Raw genomic sequence first — 20876 nt, 5'->3', positions numbered from 1 at the left:
TATATATATATATATATATATATATATATATATATATATATATATATATATATATATATATTAGAAAAATAGCTAACTCGCATTAATGCTTTTATAGCCTTTATATTTTCTGACTTAAATATAGTTTCAAAGTACTGCTTTTAAAAGGACAGAACAGAAACTACAATAAACTGTTTAGAAACTACAATAATCATATTACATCATTTCAACACTACGTCATTCTTCGTGCCCCGGAAAACAACAAACCCGAGCACGCGCTTGAAGCGCTCTACAGCGCTGACGCAGAATCAGCTGACAATCTGTTCGCGCGACAAAAGCTAAATGGATGAACACCCGGGCTCTGATCTGGAATCAGCGCTTATGGGATCAAAACAGCAGACTGGCCACACCCTCTTTAACACAAAATGGGCGTTCTCGGGTTTTGACGGACGGGATTATTGTCCAATGAGATAGCAGAGCTGCCCTAGCAACTCCACACAGGATCCAATCAAGGAAATTTTAAGGACGAACTCGCATTTTTCTGTTTAGGGAGGCTGATAGAAGAGAGGGATCGCGGCTGAGAGCTGAATGGACCAGGTTTGCTCGAAATGTAAAGATGACAAAACATTAGGAGTGTTTTATGAAGCTTAACGTTTATTATACAAGTATAAACAACCGATTTTAAGAAGTTACTTGCCTTTGGTTACTATACTGTAAAAATACGAGAGTCTTTATTTATCTACTAATGTGACGCAACAGCATCAGTGGATCCACAACCAGAATCTTTGAACAATAGGACAAGCTTTAGTGTAGTGGACATGAGATTCTGAACACAGTAGAGACCAGTGAGTACTACCTAGATTTGTTTTTAAAGCAGCTATATTGTTCAGTTGCACTGGTGGTCTGAGATATTTAATACAAGTCCATCAAAGGACAGTTACATGATGTACCAGAATGGGTCATCGGGCTGATGTGAAGATGAACCACAGGAGCAGCCCAGCAAAAGCTTATGATTTCCTCCTGAAATTCCTGCTGGTTGGAGACAGTGATGTTGGGAAAGGGGAAATACTGGCCAGTCTACAGGATGGGTCCAGTGAGTCACCCTATGGATACAATATGGGTAAGTTTTCATCTCTGTGCACAAATAAAACTAATGTCAGTCGCTCTGTGCATTTCCGGATAAATCTCACTATGGATTGTAGATTATATAACCTTTGTATCACTCATTTGATTATTAACTAGCAGGCAAGCATTTACATCCATTTATTTTTAACAGTTGCAGAAATGTTGTCAGTCTAGACAATGTAAACAAAAAATGTTATACACAAAAACAAGAGATCTGCATCTGTTCTATGTTTATTTTAAATCTTTTATTTATTATAACAGTAAATATACCACATCAAGATCACATCGCTCATCTAACCCCAGTTTGTCCCGCACTTATTTACAGCTCAGTAGTAGTTGTAGTTATTAGTTACTCGCTGTTTTGGAAAAAGTAACTCTTCTCGGGGGACAAAATCAACTGTAGTGAATCCCCCTTTGGGCTTTCACAGCTTAACAACATATTTTTCAGGTGTCTTGTTCGAAAGACCAACAACATTCGTTATGTGACGCAAACATGTGGCTGGTATCACAAGATCACATTTATACGTCTTGCACGTATTGACTTGCATATCGGTTATTAAATTATTAGCAATCTGCTCTCAATGTGACAACACTATAGGTCTCCTAATTCTTACTACTTTACATATTTACTCCAGAATTCTGTTTCATTGTTTTTCTGCGTGCTTGGACAGGAAGAACAACACGTTTTTCATTTTCAGTGCCGTTTTTCATTGTCACAGAATTTGGGTAATTTCCAAGTTCTGATGACCGTTCTGAGACTCACTGTAACAGCTTAGATTAGACTGGAGTGGTTTAGCAAGTACGTTGACAGGCAACCTGTTTGTTTAGGGTCAGAGGCTGATGGAGATCTGGGTGGCTTGCACAGTTGTGTTCTCATTTATTCAAGCAGCTGAGGAAGGAATGCCAGCCACTTTTAGAAGAGGGGCAACAGGTTATAGAAACAAAATCTTCTTTAGGCCAAAAGACTTTAAATAGTATTCGCCTTGCTTGGACAGGCATAATACTGTATATTCTTAAAGGAATAGTTTCTCAGGACATCCAAGATGGAGATGAGTTAGTTTCCTTATTGTAACAGATTTGGAGAAATGTAGAACTAAATCACTTTCTCACCAGTGGATCCTCTGCGGTGAATGGGTGCTTCACAATAATCAACAACATCAGTAATTCAATTCATGTATTTTGATGCGAAAGACGTTTTTAAGAAACCAATCCATCAAGACTCCTAACTGGTAAAATACGTAAAGTCCTCCATCCATAATATTTCTCTTTCCAAGTTTTTTTTTCTGAAAGAGAAGAAAAATTAGCACAAATCAAGTTCACTGGAGAAAACATTATTATGGATTATGAAATGTTATTTTGGCCGGAGGAAACCGCTTAAAGTTAAACGCTTTATTGATGGGTTTATTTATTACAAACATGCTGCTTTTTACTTCAAAATAGGTTAAATGATTGTCTGGAGATGTATAGATTACTTGTTGATTATTGTGATTTTTTTGTCAGCTGTTTGAACTCTCATTCTGATGGCACCCATTCACTGCAGGGGATAGCATAATTTAATACTCACTTTCTCCAAATCTGTTGTGACAAAGAAACTTGGTATCTTGGAAGGCTTGTTTAGCAAATCTTCATTTTTTGGGTGAACTACAACATGAACTGCAATTAAAAAGCCACTTCAGTAATATGACAAATATCTGAGCATTGTGAAAAGTGGGGTTTCCAAAAAAGGTGCATTGATTAATAATTCACAGTAAGATCAGGGATGTGCATTAACAAAGTAAATGGGCTGGATTTTGTTTTCATGTTAACTTTAAACTAGTTGCTCTTTTTTCCAGCACAACAGTGATGAAAATTTAATAACCCACTGCAGTCTTGTGAAAGTGACTTCATACTACATTCATTTACAAACTCTCCAAAAGAAATATTTCCCCCATAGGGCCAGTAAACAAATTCTAAGACATTGGGTATGCGAGCAATTATTAGACCAGTGCTGTAGACCTTTGCTGTTTAGGTTGCGTACTAGATTCAGAACATTTCCTACGTCCTGTTCTGTCATATTTTATAACTTGTGTATTTATTTTGTATTGTTACCTTGGGAGCACCTCACAAAATTCCTTATAAGTGCACGCTGTATGTACGCGGTCGATAAAGTCCATTATGATTAGACAGGGAGAGCGCTTGCCTAACCACCTTGCCAGCAGAAGTCTCTGTTGGAATTTCTGTTTATAGAGATTATTACTACTGGCCAAAACTCTTACGTAACTGTGCTCTCCGCTGAGCACAATGCTGCTGAGGGGAATGAGGATGCAGCCAGGCTTTGCTGGCGATAAAGGAGTAGAGCGTTCTGATGTTTATCTAAACACTTGCATGAACCTCTCAAACCACTTGTTTGTTGCAATGATGAAAAGGGTGCGTTGACTGTTGATTTTAAAGGAACAGTGCCAGTTGAAGCTTTGCATCTGTTCTTCTCCGAGAGTGAAATCAGTTCTGTGCCACTGAAACATTTATCCTACTGTCTTATGAATAACGTACAGGCTGATGTGTTGCTCAATGTGTTTTAGGTTATGTAACGCCTGCGGAGCTTAATCGGGGTAGACGGCATATTAAATTTTGCACAAATTAAAACAAGGCTGTAAATGGTAGAAGTACAGTTTGTTCTGCCCGTTGTATTGTCTGGGATCACATCTAAGATGATGCAACACGCATCCAATATTATTTTGTTTATGTTGCATTACCTTATATTGGAATTTATACTGACACCTTCATTAACCAGTATTCGATTTTTATGTCATTTTTGGTATCAGTCAATATTTTTGTAATAAATATTTAATTTTGCTTGGACATTTTCCTTTTTCCCATTTAGATCATCTTTGCTGTCATTTGACACACTTAAAAACATTATACATTTCATAACACTGTAAAATATAATCTTGACAATCTTAAAGAAAATCCTAAAAGAATATAGATTTTTTTTATAGTATATATTTTCATGTTATTATGCCTTAATTTTATATCATTTAAAGTGACTGATTTTATTTTATTTATTTGTAATATTTTTGTTTTTGGTTCCCCTTGACTTCCCTTGTATTGGAAAAAATATGATGGAAATCAATGTGAAGCACAAATATTTGGTTAACAAAACATCTACCTTTGTCTTCAGAAGAATTGTACACCGGTGATAACAGATGATTTTTGGAAGGACTGTCTCTTTAATTTCACTTAAATTAATTAGTGTAAAATTTCAGCATTAGTCAATTTTGGAACTAATATGACTCCTCATGTGGGTCTACTTGATTTAAAAAAGAAACTTTTTTTTATTTACTTATTTTATTGAATTTATTTACTTTAATTAGAGAGAAATTACTGAGTGCACTTTTAACTTTTAGGTCTACTTGAGTTTAATTATGCTGCTTTAAATTCTGGCTGATCTGTTTGATCTTTTTTTGAGGTCAACCACAACGTCTCCACAGGCCACAAAGCAGCTTGCAGTATTTTTGGTTTTTTATCATTTCGTGACTTGAAGTTGCACAGGGATAGATCAGTAAGTGTTAGCATAACTGTTTCTCCCTCAGCTCTAGATTTTGAACACCATTATCCACGGAGGCTTCATCTTCATCCACTTACTCCCGTTGATCCGACGTATGTGTCATCCTGTCAAAAAAGGTCTATGGTTCGCTTGCTGGTTGCTGTGAGGGAGGTGAGGAGAGGTGCAGAGCAGGGTAATTGCGCGGGGAGACAGAAAGAGTTAGTGTGAAAAAATCTGTCAGGATGAATCAGAGCTTGCCCACACAAACAGGAAGACTGCATCCTACAGGCAGACATTTTTATAAACGAAAAAAAAAATACTAGAGAGCTGGTGTTATACAATATTTGTCTAAAAGTGAGGCATTGCATTAAATTAAATAATTCACAATAAGCCTTTTATCAAAAGCTTGATAAAAGATTTATATAGTTGTGGAAAATATGATGTAAGCGCTGGTCATGTTTATTTGATCATTCTGTAGTTGAAGTTAGAGTCATATATATATATATATATATATATATATATATATATATATATGGTGTCCAGCAATTAATAGCAAGTAATCACATCAAAAAACTTTATGTATATACATATATACATGTACATATACATATATATATATATATATATATATATATATATATATATATATATATATATATATATATATATATATATATAGCACATATCAGCACAGTACGATTTTCAACATTAATTATAATGTTAACACAATGTTTCTTGAGCATCCAAATCAGCATATTACAACGATGTCTGTGACTACTGGAAATTGAAATGAATTGCATTTTAAAATATATTAAAATAGAAAACATTTTCTTTTTAAATTGTAATAATATTTTGTATTATTATGTTTTTTATTCTATATTTGATCAAATAAATGCAGCCTTGGTGAGCATGAAAGAAACATTCAAAAACAGTAAAAAAAAAACAGTTACTATTGAATTTGAGGCATAATAATATCACAAATAAATGAGTACATTTAATTTTCATTTTGTTATGTTTTATAGATCTGAGAGTCCCAAACAGAACTAATGCATCATTTTCCATTGAGGGCTTGATACCTGATACGTGATGTGCAATTTACAGGACATTAAACCTCACCATTAGTGCATACCTTTGGATATGCTGTAATTCACTAAAAGTGACCTCGTAGTTCACAGGGTGACACGGGATTGCGATCCGTTCATTTGGTTCCATTCTTTAGTGACAGCGATGGTGTTTTAAAATCCTCTCTCTGTCACTTTAATGGAATCTCCCAGTTGTTCCATGTATATTTTCACAGTGTTGGGTTTCATTCTCATAGCAGTGGAATGCGTGATGGGCTCTGAAATTCCCTAGGATAAAGAGTGTTCAGAATGCCAGTGTGTGTGTGTGTGAGTGGAACCTGGAACCCCCGCAGAGGTGACACTAAAGCTTTCCAATCTCAGCTTGGGCATCCTCCCCAAGTGTCATGTTCATACCAGCAGACGTCACTTAATCATAGTTACTGTCACTCGAAAGCTTGATCAAAAGAGGCTCTTTGTAAATAAAATATTGCCTAAGAGTAAAAGAATGCAGTCTTTATTTAAACATAAAATGCAGACTCTCTCTGGAATATTCTTCAGTGTTTTTCACCACTTGCCTTTCCCATTTTCAGTTATTAGATTATTAGAGAACATTACTATTGCACATTCTAGGAATGCGAACAAACCCCTGACGATAAGTATTAAAATTATGAAGATTATTTATTTTGCTAAACCTTTGGGCTTTGAAATTTGTGTGGAAGACAATTACGTAACCATATGTGAGGCTAGAATATCATAGAGTTAGGAGTAGGAGAAGCTACAAAACAAAGTGGCAACATGCTACACACCAGTTAGAAGACATTAGTAATCACATAGCAACAATCTGGCAACAATGGTCTGGCGTCATTACAGTGAAAATGTCATCGTCATTGTTTTCTGTCATCATTTGATTATTAATATCATTATTCATTATTTCTTCCATCGCTACTTTGCTCTTTTTGGAAATTGAACATATTGTACAATTCCAAAAAAGTTGATTTAGTACAATTTTTGTAGAAAGTCTACTATGCTTACTATGTATTTATATAACCAGAAATACTTTAAAACAGTAACACTGTGATTTGAATATTTATTTGGTGCTCACATAATATTTCTGAAACAGTTGTGAAATTTGTGGAAATCCCGATATATATTATTATGAGGATTCACTGAGTAGTAGTAAAAGAACAGCATTTATTTCAAATATAAATCTTTTGTAACTTTTGTCTTACTGTCACTTCTTATCAGATGAATGGCTCCTTGCTTATTAAATGAACAAAAATCTTACTGACTCAACATTTGACTGTGTTTTTTATGTTAAGCTTTTTCCTATAGTTGCTTTGTTTAGCCTGATTAAGTCCACCAGTAGTGTGAGTTTGGACAGTGGCTATCTGCATTTTGACCAATAGCATTACTTTTGCAGTTACACTTGGTGCCGCAAAAATGAAACATTTCACACTTCACCTTCAGTTATTTCGTTATTTCTTCTTCTCTTGTAGGAATTGACTACAAGACAACTACCATACTGCTTGATGGACGCAGAGTCAAGCTCCAGCTTTGGTTAGTAGCTTAACATCACAGTTGGAAACACAGAAACTGGAAACCCATGACTGCAGCACCTGACATATCCTAGAAACGCACGTTGAACTTTAAAGTTTTAACTTGATTTCCTCCTATTATCTTCTTAAACTCAAACCGAGCATGAAGAGAGATTAAAGATCACCCCCTCCATTCCATCATGCTTGTGTATGCTCAATAAGGTCTCGTCGGTTTCCAAAATATGAAGTGAACATGCCAAACGTCTGGCTATGTTAATTACAGCGCTCCTCAACAAACTCTTCCAATGAAAAATACAGCCAAGTCAATCCCACTAGCCATGGCTAGAACTTGTTTATAAATTCTGGCGCATTTTAAGAGAACCGAGCTTTTTGCAAGACTCTGGAATCAATTATTGATAATCTGGCCTTGACAGACGAAGCATTTTAGAGCGGAGTGTTTGTGATACTCCAGTCCTACCCGCTGCAACATGACTGGCACATCTTGGTGCTGCGCTCAGCCCTGGATGGTGAATGATTCATTTCACTGCTCCTACTCAAAGTCTGCTGCCCTGGCACCAACCACAGAGAGCTCCTCATGTCACCAGGCAGAGGGAAAGACAATAGCTACAGACGTTTTGACGAACAGACGTAAGAAGAATGTGTCCTTTGTCATGCAGACCCTCTGTGTTGTGTTGTTTTTTGCAGGGATACCTCAGGACAAGGCAGATTCTGCACCATATTTCGCTCATATTCCAGAGGAGCACAGGTATAATGGCAATAATTGATAAAAACACAATTATAATTAATATATTTTGTATAATGATTTTTATTGTTATTTGTTTGAATTTATTTAAATACAAAGGAAAGTTATTAAAAACATTTAATCACAAAAATAAATATATTTTCAGTTATCAGTCACTACTTGTGAGCCTGTATGCCTGTAAATAGATGTGAATAATTTAAATCAAATGTAAATATATATATTTTTTAAATAATTCATTTAAAATAAGCGAAAATAATATTTTACAAATTATGTTTTTGTAATTATAATCGATATTATTTATTTAAATTGTTGTTATATTTTGTTCTGATTTTCATCCAAAATCATTTGTGTGGCTGTGTGTGAGCACAATGTATATTTTGTTCAGTAATATTTATAAATATTTATTTTAATGAAATTAAATAAAAAGTAAATTTTTATTCAAAAATATAAATATAATACATTAAAACGAATGCCTAATGCCTGTAATAGATGTCAATAATTGAGAATCAATGTACAAATATTTGTAGAATTTTATTTATAATTTTAATTATTTAAAAATAATGAATTTAAATGTAACTACATATTATTTTTATAATTTTCGTTGTAACTATAATTGATGTTATTTTTAAATTATTTAATTATATTTAGTTATATGTTTTTTTTGTTGTGTATTTTCATCATTTTGTGGCTGTGTGTAATGCATTGTGTATAATGGGCAAAGAGCCTTTAGGAAATGAGCTTTTAAATATCTCTGAAATCCCAGTGTTACCAGACAGTTGTTAAACACCCCACCCAATGATCAGCAGTTCCTGTTGAAAGAGTGGTATGCTATAAATCGGACTGGACTGTTATTGTTGATATGACGTTTCCTTGTTCTGGCAAACACAGATATCCTAATAACAGAAATTCTTGGAGCAAAGCCACAGTCTTTATTGACATTACATCGTAAATGTCTCTGCCAACAATTTTAGTCACATACTGCATTAGATGTTAAATAATACCACTTCCAGTACCGCACTGACTTTTTGAAACCTCAGATGGTAGCTCATTTTCTCTTTCTTTCTGAAAGTGCATTTAAATTTAATAAACCGTATGCTGTCGATTAACAAATCTTGTTTCTCACAGGGTGTTATCCTTGTATACGACATCACAAACCGGTGGTCTTTTGATGGCATCGACAGATGGATTAAAGAGATCGATGAGGTAAAATCGGGTCAATCATAAAAAAACCTCAGTACTCGGTATTATGTTAAATACAGTATAAACAGCATAGTATAAACAGACATGAGTTCATACGAGTGGCTTTGAAATCACATTAAATACAGCATAAGCTAATCATTTTGAGAAAGTGCTAAAAGAGATGCGTATCAGGAAATGTGCTTGTTATGCAACTCAGTGACAGCATTTATGGTTATAATCATCGCAATGATACATGATACAGAGGCTTTGTAACTAATTTGTGTCGATAGCAGGGGGCTGATGATGCACAGCGTTTTCTTTCAAAATTGCTTTATTATTAAAACGATAATAATATAAAACAAATCAGCAAACCAGTTATGTCCTGAAGCGTGCTCATGTAACTATTATTTATGCATTTATTTTGTGCCCAGCATGCACCAGGTGTTCCTAAAATCCTGGTGGGAAACAGGCTTCACCTGGCCTATAAACGTCAGGTGACCACCGAGCACGCCCAGGCTTTCGCAGAGCGACTGGGGGTCACATTCTTTGAGGTCAGCCCTCTCTGTAACTTCAACATTACTGAGTCCTTCACCGAGCTGGCCCGAATTGTGCTTATGAGGCATGGCATGGAGCGACTTTGGAGACCCAATAAAGGTAACACCCTCAGTTTTCAGACTTTATATATATATATATGTGTGTGTGTGTGTGTGTGTGTGTGTGTGTGTGTGTGTGTGTGTGTGTGGACATTATTTAGTTTGGATGCAGAACACTTTTGTAGCTATATGCTAAAATAAAATAACAAAACAAAAAGGAAAGTGGAATGATTTTTTTGTAATTATCAGATTTGATTTTTTTTTTTAATTTAAATATTTAGTTACAAAAAACAAAGTGTGGAAAATTAAAACAAATTAATTATGAAAAATAGTGGAAATTATTTTTTTTTTTTGTATAAGGACTTCTTTTGAGGAGACACTAAAGAGACACTTTTTTCATCTATTCGCTTGAAACAATATATTCCCACGCAATTATTACATTTCTTATTATTATTATTATTCTCATTAGTATTACTTTTTTACATTATAAGTTGCCTAAAAATATGTTAATAATAAAAACAACAACTCTATGTTCTTTAAGATTGGGAACACCATATTTTGCCCATGTTTGTACATAATTTATAATCTCGATGTAAAAATACTTATTGAATCGTAATAAAAATATATAAAATAATTTAGAAACTAAATTAAAGTTATAATACATATGTACTTACAGAAATGCAACTTTTTAGAAAATAATGTGTTAAGAAATTTGAAAATGCCTTCATTTGCAAAGATCAAATGTAAATACAGAAATGTATATATTTATATATATATATATATATATATATATATATATATATATATATATATATATATATATATATATCAAACACAAATAATATATGTATATATATATATATATTATATCATATTATAAATATATGTAATCTGTTAAAAAAATGTATACATGTATAAAGTGTGTGTTTATGTATTATATAAATATACAGATACACACATATATTACATAAACAGTTTTTTTTTTTTTTTTTTTGGGATGCCATTAATCATTTGACAGCACTAGTATTGTTGTCTGATGCAGGGCATATTATTATATTATATTTTATTATAAAGGTCATAGTTTTAGTTCCAAACAGGATCATTCTGATCAAATATTTTATTTTATATAAATATTGAATATTTTTATTTGAAGAATTATTACAGTAAAAACATCACTTACCTTCACAGTTACATAAACCTGAATTATATAAATCAATTACAGATAGAAAGGACAGCTAAACATAGTCAGTAGTTCACAACAATACCACCGTTGTCTTGTTTTACTACACTTCTATCAACGTCTTCCTATGACTCATTATGTAGCTAGGTTCGAAATGTTCTCTCAGGGAATTAAACAAGCTTCACCATAAACGTTTCTGACATGAAATGATGCATTAAGGAATGCTGTCATAGAATAAAGCCGACCTTTTAGTGGAGCCTTTTCTGAGAATCACCACATAAGCAACAGCAAGTTTTTTTTTTCCCCCTCAGACCAATGCTGCAATTATGTATAGGCCAAAGGAATGCTTTAGAAACCTGAAGTATGCAAAGCTTTGAGACTTTATACCTCTCACAGCGTAGACACCCAGTGTTCAAATATCAATGTAACGGCCAGCCGCCCACACGCCACATTTCAGCTTTTAATAATCATAGCTTTGGTTTATGCTAGAAAAATGCCTGTAGGAACAAGGTCAAGCGATATAAAAACATTTACTTAGCTTAGATTAAGGCATTTGAATAAAAGTGTTTATTTTGACTGGAGATTATTTAAAGACCAAGCAATATGATAAAACAGCGGTTTCCGTTGAATGCCTTCATCATTTAAAGACAAACGCTGCTGACTGAAGTTCTGAATTATTATAAACTATCAGATAGCTTGCATTTTATAGAGACATGATATCATTTATAAAAAAAATTCATGCCTGTGAACCGTTTTATGGCTCCTAATATGCTTCATTCAAGCTTAACCTGTCGTTTTCTTTTGTCCAGTGTTGAGTCTGCAGGACCTTTGCTGTCGTTCCATCGTTTCCTGCACTCCAGTGCACCTTGTGGACAAACTTCCCCTTCCTGTTGCCTTAAAGAGCCATCTGAAGTCCTTCTCCATGGCCAACGGCCTGAATGCCAGGATGATGCACGGTCGTTCCTACTCGGTCATAGCCAGCAGCGCTAAAAAGAGGAACGGAACCAAAAAATCCAAAATCATCTACCCACCGTTGAGCCCATCCCAGAACTGCGCACGGACGAGCTGCAAGATTTCATAGATGAATGCAGTACACAATGCAATTTAAACAAGGAGCTAGTGTTCAAAACCACCACAGTCTTAGAATAAATAAGGACAAGTTAGAGAACTGTGGCCTGTGAGGTCTTCGATATATTAAGTGTTTGACCAAACTTGTTCCTCATGTTGGGTTTGTTTAAAACACATGGCCATATCCAATTGTGATTGCTGGACAGATGTACAAGAGGGCATCTGTTTCTAAGTGTTGCCAAGCCTTTATAATGCTCTGCATTGTTTAAATATATGTACAAGTTCTTTTGTCTTGTAAATGTATTGATGGTACTGCATTTTCCTGTGGAGGACTCTTTTTGCTACTGAACTTGGACCAAGCCAGCAGGAGAAACAAACAGCTTTCCTGTTTTGTGATCACTTTCACAAGGGACCTTACTGATAAGTAATACCAGCTTAATTTCCTTTAATACTTTTATTCAGACACTTTTCAGGGGCTTAGAGAGTCAAGGTTGAGACACGCAGCTCTTTGTATTGTGTATATAATTTGTTTTGTTTGATACTACATTGTTAGAATTCTTAATTATTGTGATACACTTGATCTGTGACCAATATTGTTATTGAACAATACGTTTATATGGGAAACACACCAAAGACGTGCAAGATTAAAATGTGGCTTCATTTGCCACATTTAAAAACAACGCTAATATTTCAGATTTACACTGCAAGCAAACAGAAATTTCTAACATGCTATCATATCAGGTTTTAAATAAAGCTCAACGATGAAATCAGAAAGTCACGTGGTCTTTTTTTATTAACGACATGTCCAGTAGAGGTCAGTGTTTTCTTGAAAATGGTCTTTTCTACCTGGCCTTACTGTTGAGATGGGGTAAGGAAGATTTGATTAAAACAAATAATGAAAATAAATTATTATTCCAAGATAAAGGAAGTTACTGCGGCTACAATTTAAATAGATAATATCTGTGGCGTTAGTGTAGATAACCACAAAATGATTTTGACCGGTCCTTCAGCAAACGGTTATCAGAGTTTTTGAAAGTACTAAAAAGTATTTATTTATTGTTTGTTTACTTAAGTGTTTTAATGTAAGGTTTTTTTTATAAAAACGTACGGCATTTGATTTGAGCGACATTTGTCTAATATTAATTTTAGTGTGGGACTATACTGTTTTGCTTCCTTGTCGATATCCTTCCGCGTTTAACGCTATCAATTGATCAAAGCCCAACACGGCTGATTTTTAAATCAGACAAGAAGCTAATGTGAAAAGAAGCTAATTCTATAATTTATATACTATGATGTGAGATTAAAAGCATAGAACACAGTACATAAATCTGTAAACGTTAAACAACCTGCAGAGGGCGTGCTTTACACATTTATGCAATATAAGATCTGCTTTGGCTCCTGTATGCAACTTGCCATTGGCACCTCAGCAATATTCGACCATTTCATAAAACTAGACAGTCTGTCCAGTTCCAGTTTTGCCTTCTGTTTTCTTTGTGTTCCGTGTTGCCTATTTGAGATACATTTTGGCTAGCTTCACATAGATGCTGTGTAATAATCTCCCGTTTTTCTTATCCATTTGTCAGAATGTTGACAAGTATGTTGAAGTATCGTGGGAGAGGGATAAGGTATCTATGGTGACACTGTCTGACCTGAACATGTAGTGGTCATATAATTCTGATGAGGACAAGCCTCACTTCAAGACACAGGGTGAATGACCCTGTCACTATAAGACAAATGGCTGACCCGTACAGCTAAATAGAAGGTCGAGAACAGGCATGTGCACATGCATATGCTCTTATACAGTGACACATTGGATTAGTGGACCTGTCAGACAGGAGTTATGAGGGGTGTTTTTTTCTGCATGAACAACCAGAACTTCCCTCTGGACTGGTCAGTTGGCCTTCAGTTCTGTTCTGCCTCTTAGTGAGAAGCATAAATAGGGTCAGCTTTTAGAAAGGTCACAAGTATATTAACCATATTGTATATGGTGAGTTGTATGTTGTGGTTCAAACACGTTGCAAGGACACTGTAGAGCCCCCCCCTCACACACAGAAAGTTTTTCACTTGTAGACCATTTGTGAAGATCACTTACGAAAGCTTGGCATTTCACGCACATCTGTGCTCATTTATGCAACCGAGTCTTGCATCCGAGTCTTGCAGTTTGAAATGCATTTGACTATAAATCATATCCGTGATGACCTGCATCCAATGAGAAAGAGCAAGATCTGTACAAAGCAATGGAAAATTCAGAGGGAGGAGTCTTAGTCTTGCATCTCTTCTTATGAATGTTTTTGGAAACTTGTCTGGGATTCTTTCTAGTGAAAACAACTTGATAATCAAAACAATCGTGCAGTGTGAAAGGAAAAGTGATCGGAGTCATGTAGTCCAGGTGTAACAACACTATTGTTTTTTTTCATTTACATTGTTCAATCGGATCAAAAATACAATAATAAATTGCATAATATACACTGTCTATATTTATTAACTATATATAAATACAAACACATGCATGTATATATTTAAGAAAAATATCTTATATGTTTATATATATATATATATATATATATATATATATATATATATATATATATGTGTGTGTGTGTGTGTGTGTGTGTGTGTGTGTGTGTGTGTGTGTGTGTAAAAACAACCTATATACATGCATATACTGTACATGGAAATATTTTCAAAATATACTGTATGTGTGTATTTACATAGACATAATAAAAATACACAGTACACCTACATATATTATGTAAACAAATAATTGTTGGACAACACTAATATATATATGTATAAAAAATCTATATTTTTACCCAGCCCATCACACCCTCTAAAATAAGTATATAATAATTTTTTTCTTTTTTTAGTGTTTAATACTGAGATACATAATTCAAAGTTTGTATAAGTATAAACACTGTGCTGCTATAAAAACATTGCTCTTTTTTGAGTCAAATGGGCTCAACCAATGGTATAGCCTAAATTAGGGGTGGGACTATCTGTTTGTCCAACCAATGAAAGACAGTGATGAGTGATCGGTAAAAGTGTTTGAAACATTAGTGCTGCAGAAAATGCTTTTCCCCTTTTAACATTAGTCATTTAGGCTACCCTCCAAAATGTTGTAAATGTATAGTATTACACGTGCCATATTGTCCAGAGCAACAAGAAGAATGCTAAGTTAACTTTTTATTCAGTATTCCAAGCGCCCATTTTTTTCTGCTTATCTCATAGCTGCCACGAAAGCTGGAACAGGCCATTATTTTATTAGCTGTGTTCTCACATGTTTCGTTTCATAGATAATATTTGCACTCCAATGAAATATTCATGACGAGTCTCTATCTCTCTTTCCTTTAAATGGTGCTCCAGCATAGCTCATGTCAAAAACATAATTTGCCTCCTTTGATAAATATTAGATCTAGTCTTGTGCTGATTATATCGTACAAATTTGCATAGCCCCGCACCGCAGGCTACATTGTCCAAACGGTCAGATAAGGTGTGTTGCACTGAGCCCCGGTGTTTGGATAGTATATCTGAGAGCACGGTGAGCCAAAAAACAGACAGATAGTCCACAGGTGTGGCTGCGCATATGGAGTCAAAACTCATCCCACCTTGCAGACAGCCATCTGGCCGGCACAGGAAGAGCTACTTCAAACTTTATGGTCATTAAGCTTATCCAGTTGTCTATCCCTCTGTCCTTCCAGTCCCTGTGAAAACCACTGTCCTTGTTAAAGTGAGAATATCAACTCTTTTACAGTGGGCTGTTAATAATTAATTTGCAATTAATTCAGATGTGGTTTAATGGAGTTGTCAAATCACGTTAAGGGTCTATTTTTGGAAACTAGACCACCAGGTAGTGCGTGTGTACCTACAGAGTGCAGAACAGTCATGACCATGAAATATTTATGAGGACAAAAGATACATTCGTGCTTCTTTCTCCCGTTCGGATGAACCCTGCGTGTTTACTTATCCCATGGGGATTTTTTTTTTTTTTTTACTTTGCAGACCACTTGCAAGATGTCGATTGTCCTTTTATCTCCCATGTGAATACCGCTCTTTCTTCTCCCTTCATACCATCTCAGAGCGGCGATACAGTGTGTGCAAATTCATTCAGACAGGATGATCATGAAATATGTGCTTTAGTCTCTAGAGGAGCTAAAGGTTGAATATAAGCTGAAATAACATACCTTGAGTATTTAAATGAAGGGACATGTGCTTTCTCTCTCTTTCTCAGGCGGAAGAGCACTCGTGTTGTTCACATGTAAACCTTTTCTCTCGAACCTACGAGCGCAAGGAAACGGCTTGAAGAGATGTAAAAATAGTTTCCGCGCAAATCTGGAGTGTCTTTCAAAAAACGCAGAGAGTAAAACCAAGACACGTCTGTTGAGCATCTATTAGTAAGCTATTTCATAGGACTGAAAAAACAGGTCTATAGTGCTGGTGAAGTCTGAAGAGCTGTGTAATGACCCTCTCTGAATAATAACTAAGCTCTGGAGCTACAGAACGTGTTTAATGTAATGTCAGAAATAAGCCATTCATTGTCTTTTTTTTTTCTTTATGATTTTCTCTTTTTCTTGTCAAGGCCTATAGGTGGCAGCAAGATTATTCCACAGAGGATCAGCTGGTTTTCCTCCCGTGGTTTGATCAGTTTTTACGATTTCAGTCTTAAAAGTGGCTCAGTTAATTGTCCAGATGAATATTATTTGCCTTTGTTGTGAGTTTAAATCTTACTCGACAGCCTTTTTTGTTGTTGTTGTTAAAGTAGATGTACCTCATTAATAGTAGTGTGTCTGTTAAGGTTGATTTGGTTTAAGGGTTGATCAGATTTCATTGGAATAAAGAGCGCTTGTCTAAAGAGTTAGAGAAACAGAATACATGTCTGCGAAAGCTGTGTGTGGTACACCTCTCACAGGGAAAGGGAAGGATAGAACATAATGTTAGAGTTAATGTTTTAAATGACTGCTAATTGAAAGAATTTCAAGTGAAATAACTTCAGACAGCTATTGCGGATGCCCTTTTCAGCAAACATGAAGTGAGATCACATGATCACAAGGGTGCTGACAGCCGGGTTAATTGCAGATTTGTGAGTTGGCTGTAATGTAAATGTGAGATCGAAGCCCACCTTAGTAGGGTTTAACAGCTATTATTGGTACCATTACTTTATACGAAATGTATGACAGCAAATGCATTAGATGCATTAGAATTTAAACCAAAATTTGATGTTAATGCACAACATAAATTATAATGTACTGGTTTCATTAGCTTTATTGTAAAGAATAAAACATTTTAAAATATTTAAGAGTAGAGTAGATTTCTTTGAGCTAATCATTTTACTTTATTAGATTTTTTTAAACCAAACTGCGTTGCAGCCAATTGACTTCCATTGTATAGACAAAAACATTTATCAAAATATGTCCTTTTATACTACATGGGGTCAAGAAACAGAATTTCCCTTTAAGCTTATTGTTCCCATTGAAATGCTGTACACCATCACACAAAAGACATTTTCTGATTTAATACGGGGACAAATATAGTTGAGCAGTTCTATTTATGTCCTATGCGTATCATTTTTTGTCGAATCGCACATTTGAGTTTGAGTAATTGCATATTTACATACTATAAATAGCTTTTCTGCATTTCTGGTTGTCAGTAAAATATTATGCTGTCATGTGGAGCATTTGAAAGCAGCATGAGGTGATTGTCTACAGATGTATGTCATATCAAAACCCGTCTAGTCTGTTAATATTGAAGGTGTTGTCATATGTTAAAGCAAAGTTACGGTCCGAATTGTGGCTCCTTTGATTTTTTTTCCAGTTTGCTTCTCAGGGGAGTTGTGTAACAAAGTTAACCCTGCCGCACGTTTCCTTCTTATTTTCTGCCTTCTCTTAGTAAAGTCTATCTAAAAATAGCCAGCAGCGCAGTAAAAAAATCTGAAATGTCACATTTCATAGATGAAAGATGGAAGATTGGATTTATTTATATGCATGGCAATATTTATATATTTCCAGAATGTTGCTATTTTCCACTTTCAGTCCATCTGATGCTGTGTAAATCTGGCAGTTTTTTGCCTTTGGCATGTTAGCTGTTGATGCCAAGACACCTGATGGACAGGCAGGCTCCACCTGAGCCCTTAGGGGACACTTGACCGCATGACATTTCCTCCCCAAGATCTGGCACGGCTACCAGCTGTACCTGGTGAACCTAAAGCATCTCCATTTCCATTTACACCTCAGAGAAACCCCCACATTTTGACGAGTGACTTAACAAGAGATTTTGTGTTGTTGCACACATGATCCATATTTCACAAAACAGCTCAATAACCTATTTCATCACAATTACAGTTCAGGCAATTATTCTACAATTGTAGGTACCGTGATGAAGGAGTTTTCTTTATTTAACTTATACAGCTGACTGAATTGGTTTGAACCGAAGACCCTTATTATGAGAAGTGCAGCACAACAGTAACTGAGTTTAAGTTCTCTCAGACGCCATCAGGGTGGAAAAATATGACAATATTGACATTTAATCAAAACTTGAGCACAGATTAATTTTAGAAAAGACAGTCTGTCACTCCAGGTACATCTCAATACTATGGACTCAAACAATCATAGATTTCTTTACAGCGATGAGCGCACTGTGGTTAAAAAGAATGGGAGAATTTGAGATATTCCACCTCGTCTTACCATTTAAATAAAGTTAGATCGATCTTAAATCTCACATCATTGTATGAGAACAAAACTCGACGCGACTGGAGATGAATAATGACTCCATTGTCTTGCTACAGCTGCTTTATAGCACAATTTGTATTTTGCCCCTAGTTTCAAAGTTTGCATCATTGATTTGACTACTTTCCTGTTTGTTTCTTTAAAGCTATATTGTATAAAGGTGCTATAAAAGTAAGTGACTTGAGATGAAAGGAAAACAGACATTGTGCAAGACCTTTAAAAAAAAGCTTACAGATTCTTTCAATGCTAATGACACAGTCTTCGTTTTAATATAATAGAATTGTGATCTGCTCTTTCAACTTGCATGCCTCATGTTGATCATAACAAACTTTAATTAGGAGTAAATGCATGCAAAAACAAGCATTTTTTCTGTGAGCACCATTTGGTTTATGTATAATATGTATTTTCTGTCAGTTTAGCGAACTCTGCATTCCAAAATATGACTTTAAATAATTTGATTTTATTTCACTGTGAGGTTTTATATCTTGCAATTGCAATTTTATTACTCTTGAATATAAAAATAAACTGTGATGATACTGTAAATCTTACAACTATGTCAAAATGTTACTTTATTTCCTAAACTTTTTTAACTTTTTTTTTGCTCCAAGGCAGGAATGGGTTTCCAAACGAAGTACTGCTGTCATACGCTGTCAGAAAACATTATGCATCAGGTACTATTTTAAAATAAAATGTTCAGTTTTTTTGTCAAAAATGTTTAAACCCATTTGCTTCTCTTAAAGACAGGTCATCATGTGTTGCAAGTGGCTTTCACTGTGTCAAAATGCACAAAAAGTTTGCGCAGTTTGGCTTGAACATGTTTGAAGAGTCACACTGGTTTCTCCTCCTGTCAGTATGCCTCATCACCTGGCCTGCTCTAAAATAGCACCATGGTATTTTTAGTTTCTTAAAAGCTGCCATGTGCACAAAGCGATTTAGACAATTTAGAGAGTTCCTTTTGAGCAGACAGAAAATGAGAGGAGACAGCAGATCTTTAAAGCTGGGACAAAAAAAAAGGAGGGAAATAATTAACTCGGGGTGAAAAAAACACATTTGTGTTACATGACAGCATCTTTTTTTATTTTTTTTTGATAGTGTAGTATATATTTAGTTTTGTGCATGCTGTACAGGTGCAAAAGACATGTTTAAAATATGTCAGCAATCAAAGAACAAAAAGCTGTGTGTAGTTTATAGCACTGATTTAACACGTTTATTATTAGTAGTCTGCTTCAGCTGAAATACCAGTGTTCTGTCATTTAATGCTCTAATGAATGGGAAAACCAGAGTGTATTTATCCTGGATTATGGGTTACAGTATGGATGAGACATGCAGAATCGTTCTGTCTCCTTACAGGTGGAAAGTTTAATTTGCAGCATCAGGAACAAAACTTGACTGGATTTTTTATTATCATTATTTATTTTTTTACTAATGAAATTAAACCAAATCAAATCTTAAAATTAAGTTTTCACTTTCATCTTTTAACTGATTTGAAGTATCAAATGAACCTTTTCTGTTCTTTGCTACTCAGGGTATTTCTTCCGTGACCACTCGATCGAATCTTTTTAATATAGTTAACTAACTCTTAAGAAAGACAGGAAAAAAAGATATTCTCACTTTCATCTTTGTTCTTGTGTTCTCTGAACAGTCTTTTCTCCTCAGGGAGAATTGCTTATGTTTTATTCTTCATCTATAAGGCTTTTGTAAATCACTTTGGGTAAAAGTGTCTAATAATAGGGAATACATGTAATACATGCAGATACTTATATTTTAATTTATTTTTAAAGTACGTGTATGTAGGTTTGGGGTCAGTAAGATTTTTTTTCTTTAAATGCGTCTCTTATGCTCACCAAAGCAGCATTTTAATTTGAGAAATATTGATGAATTTAAAATATTGTGAAACAATACTACAATAAACAAAATTATTTTTATTATTATTTCAAAGATCTTTCAACAGCAAAATAACAAAACACACACACACACACACACACACATACATATATATATATATATATGTGCATTTAATGCATCCTTGCTAAAGAATATGAATACAGAAGTGTATAAAAATGAGTATTTAAATATGAAACCCGTGTTTTATTGTAAAAAACAAGTTTTCCCCATGAGAAAAATGGCTTGATAAACAAATAAATAATGCCT

The 20876-nt window shown here is 34.7% G+C and overlaps 1 protein-coding gene across 1 annotated transcript; it reads left to right on the top strand.

The window, feature by feature from the left end:
- Positions 1-516: 516 nt before the first annotated feature.
- Positions 517-12776, top strand: rab40b (RAB40B, member RAS oncogene family). The gene is made up of 7 exons (XM_043254310.1): positions 517-824; positions 912-1099; positions 7185-7245; positions 7929-7989; positions 9112-9189; positions 9597-9819; positions 11748-12776. The coding sequence occupies exons 2-7, from the start codon at positions 934-936 to the stop codon at positions 12017-12019; spliced, it is 861 nt and encodes a 286-aa protein (XP_043110245.1). The 5' UTR covers positions 517-824; positions 912-933; the 3' UTR covers positions 12020-12776.
- The last annotated feature ends 8100 nt before the right edge of the window (positions 12777-20876 follow it).

This window comes from Puntigrus tetrazona, chromosome 12 (assembly GCF_018831695.1).
Source record: "Puntigrus tetrazona isolate hp1 chromosome 12, ASM1883169v1, whole genome shotgun sequence".
Lineage (NCBI taxonomy): Eukaryota > Metazoa > Chordata > Actinopteri > Cypriniformes > Cyprinidae > Puntigrus > Puntigrus tetrazona.
Note: the sequence above shows the minus strand (reverse complement) of the source record. Positions and strands in the feature narration are given on the sequence as shown.

Excerpts from the sequence above, each read along its gene's own strand:
- rab40b (XM_043254310.1), top strand. The coding sequence starts at position 934 with ATGGGTCATCGGGCTGATGTGAAGATGAACCACAGGAGCAGCCCAGCA. Across the intron at positions 1,100-7,184 it reads ACCCTATGGATACAATATGG|GAATTGACTACAAGACAACT; the intron begins GTAAGTTTTCAT and ends CTTCTCTTGTAG. Across the intron at positions 7,246-7,928 it reads AGAGTCAAGCTCCAGCTTTG|GGATACCTCAGGACAAGGCA; the intron begins GTTAGTAGCTTA and ends TGTTTTTTGCAG.